Raw genomic sequence first — 15,288 nt, 5'->3', positions numbered from 1 at the left:
CAGACAATTGTCTATTGTGCTACTACCAGAAGATTAAAGAACCATTCTGGACTATTTCAATAGTTCTTTGACTCACTAACAAAAGCTCTCAAGCAGCCAGAGCACAGCAGTTTGAAATGTTCTATACCTCTCGGTGTGAATTCACAACTTCTAAAGGCATTGCAAATTTTAGCTATTGCCAAACATCATTTGAATGAATGTTACTGGATGGTTTGATTCCTTCTAAAACTTTTGTTCATGGTTGCCTAATGAAGTCTGCCATTGAAAATAAAGCCACTTACTAATGATTACAACAATAACATTAGATTTATATAAAATAAATAAAAAAAAATCAGAGGTTTTTTATAAAATACCACGTACAAATGAGTACATACAATGTATGTTTATCTTTAGCTTGCATACACACAAACTCAAGATGAAGACTATGATTCATCTGCCCTTTTATATAATTTATACATAGCCAGCTCAATAATCTGTATTTACATTGTCACTCCTGTCAAGATCCATCAAAACAATTGAGGTACAGCCAGCCAGGCCTGCCTTTGCCAGTTTTGCTTTAGCTATCACACAGCACACAGCTCTCCCTCAGCAGATTAATTCTTGCACTGCTCTTGTGTTAGGTATATAATGAAATGAAATGCCTTGGGCTTCTCAATATGGAGCTGCAGCCAGTCTACCTTAGACTCATTCTTGGCTGCTGATCCTGTCTTCTGCACAGTAGTCCTGGATTCTATCCTATCTTCCTCCTTTTTATTTCTAATTCCTGGATCCTCCTACTTTTTTAATCCTATAATTTTCATCTGATGAGTCACATTGGCATTGTTCCAACTGTTCTCACTTCAGCCAGTTGTTGCTTTGTATGCAGCACCTTTTGAACTCCTGAGCCTGGCCCTGTGCACCTCTACTGGCATTCTTGCCTTGCTCCAACATAAAGGAGAGAGCTTTATGGTGCTGTTACTTCTGAGCAGTACAGTGCCTGGACCAGTAAATCCTGCTGCATGTACAGTGGTTCTCTATCCATTCATCCATCAATCCCATTCCTTATGCAATAACTTTTTTCCCTCAGTATTCAAAACATTCCAATCCGCTTCTACCTTGAATAAAAAGAACTGACTGTAATCTGATTTGCAAAACCTACCTTCTAAACCATCCAAATTTCCAATAAATTTAGGCCACCAATTAAAACATCAATAAAAGGAAACATTCATATTTCTATTGAACATGTGAAAAAAACTTTCTTCAAAAGTTTTCACATCCTTCCCTTTGTAGTGTGGTGTCATCTCTTTATCTGTTTAACCAACCAGTACTCACATATGCAATCTTATAAAGGAGTTCCTAAAACCTGATTTAACTATGGAACTAATCGATGCTGCACATAGCATCCTACCACAAAATTAGGGAAGGAAAACAACAATGGAAATGATAGAGTCAGCAGTGGGCCTTGGCAGGACAGAAGGGCAGCCTTGGTTGTACTGACTTGAGCACAAGGAGACTAAGAGGAGAGATTATTACCCTCTATTCAGTAGTCATTAGCCTGCATCTAGAATATTGTAAGCAGTTTTGAGACCAAAGTGAAACACTGACATTGATAAATTACATTAAGTTTATTGGAAGGCCGTCAAGCTGGCTGGGGGAGCTGGGCTCGTTCTGACTGGAGCAGTGATGGCTATGGGAGCATCTAACAGCAGCTCATCAGATCATACAGGGCAGAGCATCAAAAAGACAGAGCCAAGCAATTCACAGCAGCTCTGACTGGTATAAGTAGGCACATTTTTACCATAGGTACAGTGGAGTAATGGATCAAGTTACCCAGAGAAGCTGTGCAGTTTTCATCCTTGAATGTTTGCAAGACCTGACCAGCTAAAGCCCTGAGGAACCTGTACTAAAGTCACGCTGAGCTTGCTTTGGACTCCTGCTAAGGGCTGGACTAGACAGCTCTTGAGGTCCTCTCCAACCCAAATTACTCTGTCATCCTATGGGTCAGGGTGACCCAGGAGTTGAAGCTGAAACTGCAAGGGCAGAAGGAATACAGAAGAAACCAATGTATCAGTGCCTAGGGACAACTGGAAATCTAGAGAGAAGTAGTCCAAAGGCAAGCCAAATCAAAAGACAAAAAAGTCATCAGCTTCACATATGTTGGCATATGGTGGAATTTTTAAAAGAACTTTCAAAGTGCACAATGTTATATAAATACAGGAGAGCACTAGAAAATATTCTGGCATTACTTCAAGAGAACTTACAGATCCTGTAAATATTTGTTGAAGTAGGAAGCAGTAAGGCAGCTCTTTAAGTGAGCTTAAAAATTAGCTTGTCAACAAGTTTGTCTTCCTACAAAAAAATGTGTTCCTTTAATAATTTTCAAACATCAAGTAGCTTTTTCTCTCATGGGTTTTTCCATACAATATCACTTTTGGAATATCAAGGCAACCTCTAATTTCAACTGCACTAATAACTGTTCTGAAATCAAGCTGTTATTGATGCAGAATTAATTCACATTCTTTCATCTAGTCTAGGGAACTAAATGTAAACATTTAATCTTAAGTCAGGACCAAATTAAAAAAAAATCTGAAAGAAGAGAGAACTGCAAACTTTCTGCTGGAATATATAAAGTTACCACATTATTCCAGACTGTTCAAAATCACAGACATTATTTAAAATACCATCTCTTCTTTGGAAAAAACAGTGGTTGAAAAGCTGCTGTTTAAGATAAAGTAAAAGACAAATAAACCAAGAGAGGAATAATTATAAGCATCACCACAAAAAAATTCCCAAAAGGCAATCTAAGATGTTTTACACATTGGAGTGAAAATATAGGGTTTATGATGGTCAAGCAGATGTCTCCTAATATTTCATCAAAAGCTACCTTAAAATAATTACACATAGAGAAAGTTTCTACATCAAATCATAAACATAATTTAAACAAGATTCTGGGACATGACACCACAGCTACACCATGGACCCCTTTGCTGGTATGCCTCATCTACTAGATAATCAGACATCATCTTTAAAAGTGAAGGTAACTGCTTTCTATTATTTACCAAGGTAATTGATACGTTTAGGAGTTTTGACAGCTGGAATAATAAAACTGATGCTGACAGATTAATTGAGGCAAAAGAGAGACCCAGGTACAGCACATGGCTAGGGTGAAACAGCTATAATTGACTATGTAAACTAGAAGGAATCGAAAATCTTATGTATCCTGTGGATGAACTTCATCTCATTACAAGAGCTGATGCCTTGTATCAAGTTATAAGTGAACCACAGAATGCATTCCCTAACCAGAATATTCCCAACAGTTTTTGATAAAAAGTGAAGATCTTGAAGAAATATGAGACTACATAATATGAAGGTGAATAAATAAGAGCTTCAAAAGAATAACCATGCAATCATAATTAAGGGCAGGATATCCAACAATCCCCCCTTTTCCAATGTGAAAGGAATTCAGGAAAGTATACAAAATGGAAAATAAAACAAAGCTCTTCCAATGATTTCTTTGAAACATTTACTACCCGATTCCCTTTTCATGCTGCCAATGTTCACCAGAGTTTTAACTGCTGTATAAAACAGGGCAAAGTCAGTCACCAAGTTTCACTTTAGAGAAACGGGTCCACAGTCTGGCTATGTGATGGTGGGTAACAAACTCTAATGTACATCTTCTCACATTGCCCAGGATCTTTTTTGACTGCCACACAATAACTATTCTGTCTTACACAGAAGGAAGAATATTTATTTTAAATGGACACCAGCAATCCTTTAGCAATCCACAGCACCATGTCAAGACTCCTGAAGATGCATCATCACAGACACAGTTCACTATAAAAAGTCTGGGTTGTTCAAGTCATGGCAGTTGCAAAACACAGGTATCCAGGGACTTCCCAATTTACTGTGCAATTACATTTAACAGTATCTCCAGTACTTTATCTCCTGGTGAACTTCAGCATGTTTGTAGGACAGCCTGGTGAGTCTACACTTACTCAATGGGTCCGGTGATAACTCTGCTTTTTCTGCTCCATATTGGTCCTCTAACACTAGTACATCCTATTCACATTGGATAAACTGAATCAAAGTATGGTTCCTGTATTTGTTTCCATTCCTCAAGTGGTTCACATTCCATTTCTGCCACCACTGCACTCAAAAGTTTTGCACTTCATATAGTCCTGGCATCCGGCTTATTTTTTAAAGAAAGTAACAAGGCAGAGTTTCTGTTTAAAAAAAACCTCTTTTGTCTATGATTGTTCTACTTAATTTGGGCATCTTTGAGATGTTACTTTGCATATACAAGCTAGAAAATCAAATAATATGCAGTTTATGCATTTTTTAAATATATTAACCTGAATTTTAAACATCATTTCCATAATTTTTTTCAGTCCTCTGGTCTCATGAAAACAAATACAAATAAAATAAAAAGATGTCAAGGCAACCATCTTTTCTTATTACAGAATTTCTATTTCATTACATTTTATTTCAACCCAAAAGCCTGTTAAGTATTTCAGCATACCTGATGGCTTAAGAACAGAAATATGAACTTCCCCCTTAATCCTACCTTCACTATGTAACATTTAATATGCCTTTCACCAGATTTGTCCTGGGACACAGCACCTTCAAAAGAATTCATGCTGAAGAGAACAGCTGGATTGACACATGGCCATCTGGTGAACTCTTATCCCTGTAAGCAGAAGTGCCTAAGGCCACAATTGTTCAAGAACAGGATATAAATATATCTTTACACATCTATGATTCCGCTTTTCAAGTCCTTAAATCCACAGATATCAGAGGATAGCCTGCAAAATCAAGCATGGTTTGAGGGGACATCACATATATTTTTTTCTTAATCTTTTGTTTTCACTGGTTATTAGGATACATCTCGGAAAATCCTTGCACAGTAAGAATATATAAGCTCAGCTGGTAACTTTCCTGAAAATTTTCTGCTGATTCATTTCAAGCTAAAGGAGAAACAAATCTGCAAGATACAGATACCACCATTTCCTTATCAATCCATAAACTGGGTAAACTGCTTAGAAAAATTATTTTCCCTAAAATATATTTTCTCTGCAGCTTTACTCTTGTTTTATTGCAACTAGTGATAAAAAGGCTGCAGGGAGATCCTGACCAAGAAAACTGCTTCTACAAGTCAGAAAAACTGAATTATCTTTTTCTCTCAGTCATTGTCCTTGAGGGAATAATTAGAAAACATTTACTACTTATGTCTCCCAAATCTCATTTTAAATACTATGATTTACCTTTGCTTGCGTGTAAGGTTAATCTGAGTTGACTTTTACTGAAAAGATGCAACATTTATTAATATTATTTACAATTTCATCTTCACCACAGAAACCCCTTAAACAGTAGGGCAATAGTATGCAACATTTTCAGAAAAGAAAAAATTAAAAAATAATTAACAAATTAAAAAACTGAAACCACAAGAGGAATTTAGTTCCTTTTACAAGACAGGTACTTAGATTGGATCTATTCTGAGATCAAAAGTTCTGTAAACATTTTAAACTGCCTCCCTTTTGGGTGATAACCCAATCTGCTTCTTTACAGTTCTTGAAACTGAGAGTCAGCCTATTAGCCAGAAGTGAATTTAAGTTATTGTCCCTTACTTACAGAACACTATGCCACAGTGTTTTGAATTTCTTTTATAGAGAATCATATGGTAACTAAAGTCCAGATATTATTAATTATCTCGTAGTTTCAGACTAAACTGCAGAAATATGCAAGTCACCAGAATTGTTTTTTACATGATGTCACTCAAATTTTGAAGAAAAAAGATACATCAGAATAATTTTACTGCAGAACAAGCAGAACCTCAGACAAAATGTGTTATTTCCTGTTATTATTCACTAACTCCAGACTGTCAGTGAAATCTCTGGTAAAACAATGATTTCCATCTGCAGATGGAGGATAATACTCCTCCTGATAAATTATTAAAGAAAATATTCTGTTCCCCAGTGCTAAACAATACCAGTTCTTGTAAGCAAAGCCTTTAGTTCCCAGAAACAACAATAAAAAATACCAGAGGTTAGAAAGGACACAGAGGTAATTTCATGTCTTGGTAACATTCTCGCTATGAGTTGCTGGAGGCATTGAGGCTTTACTAAAACCTCCCTATGCTGAGACTTCAAGGTCCTGACCCCACTTTGATTAGCTCCATTGTGCAGAACCACCTTTTTCAGAATAATGGCTGTGTGCTACATCTCCTTAAATCCTTCCTATGAACTACTTGCAGTACAGATGCTTGAAGCCATGGTTATATTCATGAAAAATAACTGTTTAGGTAGTTAAGGTACTTACTAAAATAAGAATCAAAAATCCACAGAAAAATCTGATAGACACACATAGCATTCTTTCCTGTGTAACAGCTGGCAAAAAGTCCTCAAAATAACAAACCTATTTATTTGGAAAAAATTTGATAAACTGCTTAAATTTTCACTGATAATTTTGGGGTTGATATCACAGAAAATCAACTTAAGGAAACATCCGCACCACTAAAACATTATTATAGCTGTTACAAATGGTAACAGTAAACTCTGGGCAAATCCTCCCTCTAAGGTGTGCTCAGCTAAGCCACAGGGAGCAGCTCTCCAGGGGCTGTCCCGGGAGCACCTCCTGGAGCTGGGCAGGACAGGAGGGGTGTGAGGCAAGGGGCAGCCAGCATTCCTGCCTCCAAATCTGGCACTGCTCTGTCCCTTTTGAGCCACGCTCTGTGAAGCAGACAAAGGTCCTGCTGCTTCAGCTTGGAGAAGAGAAGGCTCCAGGGTGACCTTAGAGAAGCCTTCAGTAAAGAAAACCAGAGAAGGATTTTCTACAAGAGCCTGTAGTGATAGAATGAGGGGTAAGGGCTTTAAATTGAAAAAATAGATAAGAGATTAGGAAGAAATTCTTTACTGTGAGGGTGTTGAGGCACTGGAAAAGGTTGCCCAGAGAAATTGTGGATGCCCCATCCATGGAAGTGATCAAGACACAGCTGGATGGAGCTTTGAGCAGCCTGGTCTAGTGGAAGGTGACCCTGCCCAGAGGAGAGGGATAGGAAGCAGATATTTAAGGTCCATTCCAACTGAGGCCATTCCATGATTCTATGCTTCATTTTGAATCCTACACATTTAAGCAGACTCCATGCAAGCTCTGCACTGAAATTTTAGGTCTGTCCTTTGTAAGTGTGTGCCACACTTTCCCACATTTTCAAGGTCAGTAGTCTAGAAAATTGATAAAGCAAATCTGTTTCCATCATGGAGCCACTACTCTAGACCTATATTTCAAATGTGAATAATAACTTTTTTGTACATATTTGCATGGGACAAAATTAAGTACCACAAACTGGTGTGATACATGTTATGACAGATTATTATTCCCATTTCTTAGAGTTCCCTGATTGTTGCAGCAATTCAATTAACTTCATATATTCTCTATTTTTGATTGTCACCCATTGGTACCCAGATATTTAGTACATATTTCCCAGTCAGTTTTTTTTTTCCTTCTTTCTTCCTGTAGATTTTCTCACTTATTATCAGCATAACATCAGTTTCAGAAAAACTTAAATAATTAATGCAAGCATATTCACATTATTTTGCACAATAATTGCCACTTAGTTCAATAGCATCTTGGAACTTTACAGCTTAAATTCAGATAAAAAATATACACAAAAATAATTGAGTTTCCTGTGAAAAGACAGCTGCTCTGAACCAAAAGACTAACAGTTTAGCAATTCACTTGTCTGCATAAAGCCATTCAGAAAAGAAAATATATTCTATTATATAAAGGATAAAAGGATTTAAGGTAAATTGCAGTGATTGCTCTGGATGGAAGTTGATCAATACATCACCCAGGTGAATTTAAAATGTGATTATTAATGGAATGGTTACAATGCTCAATTGAACCTGGCTTTTACAGAAAGCTTTTTATATCAAATTTGCTGTATATTAGCACTTGCCTTTTGCAAAAGCATATTCAACTCATTGCTATAAAACAAAAGACTGTGTTACACTTAGAATTTGTTCTTTTTTAATGAAAGCCCAATTATCTGAGATTGAAAGCTCTTTTTTTTTCCTTGTTAACTCTTATAACTATTGAAAATTCAGAGCAAAAATAGAGTGATGGGTTTATTTTTTTTACTTTTGGGGTAATTTTTTCTCTTTAAGATCCATTGTAAAATTATAAGGTGCTTAAATAACATTCTATAATGCATTTAACCTCTTCTTTCTAAACATGATTACCAATAGAACCTTACACAAAATCTAAGAAAATGTGTGACAACAGAAAGTATCTGTCAACAGCTAAAGACAGCCAACATCAGTCTCCTTTCAGATGTTAAAACTTCAGCCACAATCATCATATGTGAATGCAGAACTTTTGTTAACCACAGTTAACATTAAAAATACATTAAAACACAGTTACATTTAAAAATACCCTAAATTTCTGATATAGACATGGCTACTCAAGATTTAAAAAAAAAAAAATGACAAAATTATCAAAGCCAAAATAAATTAAAAGAATTCTTGAATTTAATGGAAAAGAAAAATGACAGCAACAGGAATATTTTCTAAGAGTTTGCACATTTTTCATTGAAGAAGAAAATACTAGAAATCACAGCAACCCACATCTATATGCAAAGTCATTAAATGAATTCTAAGACATCAGCAAAACACAGTTTGATAAAAATAGAAATTAAATAAGAGGTATTTTCTACATTACCATGTATATAGAGTTCAGTTCTAGAATTCTGAATTTATTTCATCTAGATGTATTTTTAAGTCTTATAATTGAGCTTTAAATCCTGTACTTAGAGGAACCAGAACTTCCATTTCAGCAATTTATTTAAAAAAATTGATATTAAAAATACAGTGAAATCCTTGAGCACTCACAGGTTGCTGTCAGTGACAGTACCTGTCCTTCCAGACCAGCTGGCTGAGCTAACAAGTTTCTGGCCCAAAGTACAATACTCATTAGTCCATAGGAAGGCACAAAAGCCATGGAACAAGCAATAAGTAAAATGTTTTCTCACCTGGGAAATTCTTAGTTGGTCTAACTGGTGTTTGGTTCATTTTCCAAAGATAAAACCTTATTGGTGTACAGGTGGGCAATGGGAAGATGTAGGGAACTACACAGTGATATTCCCATTTGTAAGCCTATCAAATTCTACTAGTTAGGCCCTTAGCTATATGGGCACTCTACAGAAATTTACTGCACTGAATATTTGTGTGTGGCCTTATCTGTGTTAGTCTTTACTTTTTTAATTATTCTCCATCACATCTCCATTCAAATTATTTTGTTTCTCCAAGTTTTATCCAGATATTTAAAATTTTAAAATTTAAACTGGTATGTTAAAAAGAAGTATATACAAAAAAATTTATGAACTGTTTTGAGGGCATATGGATATCTAAATAGCCTCCATTTTGTATTTAGTATTTTGAATATTTCTAACTAATTTCCTTAACAGCATCAGTTGTAAGAAACAATTATAGATCAAAGAGGTATATTAATAATTATTATAAATTATCAAATTATTACCAGGCATCTCATTATCCTCCAAGGACTCTAAACCAATATAAAATCCATATAAATCTAATACAGCTTATATGCAGCAAAATATCAAAGTTCCCAACATCCCTTTAGTTGAATGTTTGTTTAATTCCCTTCTCCACAAGGGTTTCAAGAAGAAAGGTGGTGAGTGCTTCTGCTAGCACTCTTTGCTGCTCTGTGTACTGTATCTGCTCTGCTCTGCTCGGATTTTTAAGGAGGAGACAAAGGGATTCCCAAAACACCATTAAATGAAATCTTTCAGTCAACAGCACAGGTCAGAGGATTTCACACGTAGCTGTACCTATGGCACAACTACTTACTGCAGGTTTCAGAGGGAAAAGGCAGCTCTTGGCAGCATCTTTGGCACTTCGCAAGACCTTACAGTTGAGATCTGCTTCTGAGCCATTCAAATTCAGCCTCTTCCACCTCCAGATCTTACCTTTTTCACATTCTGTCACACAGAAATCCCATAAGGTTGCACTTGATTCATTGCTGAATCAAAGTGTCTCATTCTGAAGAGCTGCAGCTGTTCTGTGTCTGCATGCTGCATCTACACTACTACAAAAGGCTAAAGACATGCTTGACTCTCCTTTTCCACAGCTTAATTTGTCTTGGTCTTGTTATCAGGCTAGAAGATCACAATGTAGAATGCTAACATGCCTTATAGTACTATTTTCCTTCACCAAACAGAGAATTATGCTTATAACTAAAACTTAAATCGTGATTATTGATTATTAGGAACTGCAGCTTTATATATATCTGATGATGCAGAAAGTTTCAGCCTTATCATCAATATGAATCACTAAAGGTCAAGTTAGGAAATCCTCTTTGATGTTCTGTGCTATTCTGTATTTAATGTACTCTTTGTTACATTTGGCTAAATAAGCTTGTTCAGCAAAAAAAACCCCAGTTTTTATCTGCTCTTTTACCTCTTTTATCCCAATTTTATTTCTTGTTGCTCTAACATGCTCTATTACTAATTACTGCATTAGTGACTATTACTAATTGCTATGTTATGTAACTGGATTTCTCTGCCTTTTTGTAGGCCATTATTTCTTTTTCCCTAATAAAACAAATAAAATGAGTCTCAAGATACTTAGAGGTTTAAATCTGTGTCAGCTAGTTGTCAGGCTCTGTTTTACCTTTGTTCCTAAAGAAAGCCATAGTTTTTCACTGTTGCAACTCCTACGCAAATCCAGCTCCCTTTAGTTTGACATCAGTGATCAGACTTCTCTGTTGTGGCTAATATTAGCCTGAGTAAATGGAATTCTCTCCTGATTCTACATTGATTTCACACTGACTGCAAACATTTCTAGTGTTCTATGCACCAGAAGTATCTTCTCTCTTTTTTTCTCAGTAGCAACAAAGCTTTTTAACTCTCCTCAGCTGATCCATTGTGCATGTTCGAGTCATAGGGTGAGGAGAGAGTAATGACAAGACTTCTCACAGCCTTCATCCTAAATTTGCAGGAATTCCTGAATCTGAGCACTGGTGGGAATGGCCAGGGGAAGATGCTGCTCACCAAACACAGTACTACTAATTTGTTGAATGGTGGGAGTATGAAGCAGGAGGCAAGGCAGAGAGGATCAGAGAGGTTTGATGAGGTAGTTTGGGAAGCGTCTCCAAAGGCCAGTTCTACAAAATGTGAACTGTGTGAGTCCAGCCTGTGGCTTGCTCAGCTCCCATCCTGGCCCTTCCCTCTTCACAGTACATTTGGCTTAACAATTTAGAGCTGGGAAGCTTAGTTCTTCAACAATAAACTAGTCACAGAAAGATTCTTGAGGGAAATTACACAAAACAGACTGGTGTTGTAGAGTATGTTAAATGGCTAATTTTGCCTCTGGTGGAACACTCTTGTGCTACTGAGCATTTTCCCTTTATTTCCATAATTCAGGTTTTCCAGTATGTCAGCATCTACCAGCACTGCAATTCAGACTTTAGTGTATATCTTATTTAGTACAAGTTTACTGGTACCCAATAAGCAGAAATAAATAGTTCCAAAACCAGAAATTAATTTAGCTAATCCTTAGCACCTTCTCTTATCTGCTTAGCTGTAAATATTTATATGAAATTCAATATATTACTTGCTTTCCATATGTTTGTCCTGAAACCACATCTCAGCAGCTTCTGAAGGAAGCTTATTTCCTTATTTCCTTATTTAAGGAAATAAGTCTTTTGCACCCTGCTAAACTAATGCATACAAAATATTATGGAAGCAGAATTATTGTTCCAAGAACAATGAGGCACGAATAAGAATAAAAGAAATACAATCTTTATCAATCATGAGGAAGAAAATATAAGGGAGAATCAATTTCATATTTCAGCAGCCTCTAAGAACTCTGAGGTCTAGAATTAAACTTTTCCCACAATCTTCTTAATGTATGACTATGCACCACAGAAGGGTATGTATTTTCCTCTGAAATCTCTAGTACTGACTTCCAGAGGTAGAACAAATCTAGAGAGATATAATACAGGATACCTATTTTAATATTTCAATATATTTCAATATTTATTAAAACTTCTACTTTTATAGCTTTTGCCTTCTCAACAAGGAAGGATATTGGATATTTTTTCTTAACTTAATCAAGAGGGACATAAAGATGCTGTTGACCTGTTGATGTCTATTTAAGGAAAGAAATAGAACAGAAAAATTAATAGAAAATTCTATGTGCTGGCTTTCCTGGATGTGGCTTAATGCCTACTTAATAACATCTTTCTCAGGCATGGCACTCATGAGGGCCCACTTGTGCCAGTTAAGAAGTCTAAAAAAATTGAAGTCACTGTACACTGTACAGAACATTTCAGTCTGCATTCAACATATGTGCTTCAGTTCATGATTCCAAAAGAATTTTTGTTGAAACCAGGTAGATAAGTTTCATTTACTCGTTTTCTGTCTCAAGATAATATAGAAATTTAATTAAGGGAAATTGAAGCAGTGGTATTAAAAAGGTGAAGACAGAACTCTCATATAGCTTATGAGACTTATGGTTCTCACATGGCTTTGAAACTATACAATTTTAAGAATGCATGTTGAATAACTATATATATATGTGAATATTCAGTGTCTAGTTCCACAGGTTGGTTGATAGAATAAATATTTTTAACTCATTTTCAAGCACTGAAACTACACTTAAGCAGAAGAGAAAATTAACTGTTTATTTCTGGAGACATTGTTTGATGTGTGCAATAAATAAAACCGCCATATTCATAAAATAATTCCATTTATAATTTTCCTCTTTAATACATTCCAATAATACTGAAGGTAAAACTTTAATCAAAAAGATAGAAGATGTAGAGTGAGGCCCAGTACACCAAAAGTGTAGGTGAAATGGAAAAACAAGGGTGGAAAATACTTCCTTAGGTAGTCATGTTCTAACTCCTTTACATGAGAACCAATTTAATCTGCACCAGTCCTGCTTCTGACTCAAATTTCAGTTAAGCATTGGAGGAGCAGGAAAATAAGCAGATTAACTCTGGTTATACATACAATACATAAAAGTCATATTTTTGTGGTACATACAATCACAACACTTCCCATAAGGTCCACTGACAGTATTACGCTCATCTCTCAAAGGTAACACCTTTCAAAGCCAACAACAAACACTTTGCCATAAGTGCCAAAATAAAAGAAACAGCTAAACAGTATCCAAGTCCCTCTTACATGTTCATAAACATTCCTATGCTTTGTGCAGTTAAAACTACATGTGCAAAATATCCAAATAACCATGCAGCACATCTACAGAGTTTTAAATTATCTTAAGCCATTTTCATGGTCTTGGTTTTGTCAATTCTATTTTCATTAACAGGACTTTCCATTTGGAAATGGACTTTGCTAAAGCACTTCTATTTTCCCATAATGGAATGTATATTCTAGAAAGTAATTATAGCAAGTGTATTAGACTACATTATCTGCAAAATTAATAATTAATAATAATAATAATAATAATAATAATAATAAATAATTAATGTTGTATGTTTTATTTGCATTCAAATATTAAATGTCTCATTTTGCAGTAGCTTTGCCAATCCTGGGAGCAAGGAAAAAAAACCTGGAAATAAAATTATAAACCAGACATCTTTTCCTCAGCCAGATTTTATAGGTCAGAAATCTTGTGTTTTCCACTTAAAATGCGACCTAAATTAATGAAGTCTTTTAGAGGACACTAAATTATTTTTGTATAATAGAAATTTAAATTGAAAATATCTTGATTATTTTAATTAACACACTCTATATGACATGACCCTGCTCCAGATAGCAGGAAATTTTGGATATTATATTTAAGGTTATACTGCTACGTAGATATTCAGATTCTTGGCAATCTGCCACAATTGGGATGAAAGCTTTTGTTGGTTTATAAAACACTTTTCCAAGTGCTAAAAAGACACTATTAAACTATAACACTGCATCTTCCAGTTTTCAACAGATCAAGGTAACTCTCTGTTCAACTATATGAAAGCCATGAATAAGTGTCAGTAACTCTCATGCCATCAGTCACTCAATAAACATCTTTTTTCCTTCTCTTTGAGTTTTTAAATCATGGCACTACTGTTCATTCTGATAGACAATTATACTGTTTCTTTCATTTGCTTTAGCTTATCCTTCATAAATTTTAATAATCAAGACCACTGTGTGTTAAGTGTTTCACTGCACATTTCCAAAATTTTATTATAGACACACAAGAAACTTTTACTGAAGAAACAACCTGGCACTCATCTACTGCTTTCTAATAGGATGTTGAATATTTCACTTTAGCATATTTTGTTGCTTTTCAAAACAAAACTCCCTTGCCTTAGTATGATAATCTTGTTCCAGCCTGGAATCTGATCCTGCTACCTGTTTGTACTTGTTCATTTTCATTTGGCGACTCCTTTCTTCTACATCCACTGCACCTGTTAAGTTAAAAACAGAAGAAAAAAAGGAAATAAGTACACAAACAGTCATCATTTCCAAGGTTAAAATTATGCTCATGGAAGTTTTAACAGAAAGAGATGAAATTTGATTTACTTAAATTCTGTGCATGTAATTTTAGTTCCTGAATTATGATTTTGCAGAAAATCAAAAAGTTATAACAGGAGGAAGATAGCAGATAAGTATTTCAGCAGAATCTTAATAAGTGTTATATTATCTACACAATTCAAATGAAGCCAACTTTGTGAGAAAAAATCAATATAAATGAAACACAATGTTTCCATAGAATATAATTTTGCTATTTCAAGAATAGTCAAGGGAAATTGAGTCTTTTATTTAACAAGTAGGAATGCAAAGATAACCTGCTTATTTTGGGTAGAGATTCTGGTTCTGCATTTATTATAGTCTGACATATCAAATTAATAATCAAGTAACACCCACAGACTAGTAGACCTTCCATTTACTATTTGAGTATATTTTAGTATGCTCAAAAAATTCAAAGAAAGACTAAAGGAATCTTAAAGAGCCACCCAGTGGCATCACTGTATTACATTCTAATGAAACACAGCCTCAAGAGAAATTTCAGGATTCACTCTTCTTGGATAAAGCACGTGGTTAGTTTCAGTCAGGGATGGGTCTCACTACGTGACCCAGGCAGTAGCTGGTTTCAACAAACTGGTACTGGAACACTGTAATTTACAGTGTAAAATAATAAGGAAGTTGGTGCCAAAGCTGAGGTGGAAGACTAAGAAATAGAAAAATGAAAGGAAGACAAGAGCTCAGAAACTATTTTCAAACCAAATATTATTAGCTGTCATACACACATAAGTTTGATTCTTTTCCACTTAAACCTCGTATAA

The 15,288-nt window shown here is 35.3% G+C and overlaps 1 protein-coding gene across 45 annotated transcripts in view; it reads right to left on the bottom strand.

The window, feature by feature from the left end:
- The window catches only part of RIMS2 (regulating synaptic membrane exocytosis 2), a 443,102-nt gene that overhangs the window by 76,675 nt on the left and 351,139 nt on the right, over positions 1 to 15,288 (bottom strand). For 29 of the 45 annotated variants that reach the window (XM_033512408.1, XM_015618869.2, XM_033512391.1 and 26 more), the window contains one exon: positions 14,309 to 14,409. The exons of 13 other annotated variants lie outside the window; for them this stretch is intronic. In XM_033512408.1, coding sequence (XP_033368299.1) covers positions 14,309 to 14,409 — 101 coding nt within the window. The remainder of the gene's footprint in view (positions 1 to 14,308; positions 14,410 to 15,288) is intronic. 3 more of the 45 variants (XM_033512383.1, XM_033512387.1, XM_033512407.1) reach the window with 1 other exon arrangement.

Source organism: Parus major, chromosome 2 (genome assembly GCF_001522545.3).
Source record: "Parus major isolate Abel chromosome 2, Parus_major1.1, whole genome shotgun sequence".
Taxonomy (NCBI): domain Eukaryota; kingdom Metazoa; phylum Chordata; class Aves; order Passeriformes; family Paridae; genus Parus; species Parus major.
Note: the sequence above shows the minus strand (reverse complement) of the source record. Positions and strands in the feature narration are given on the sequence as shown.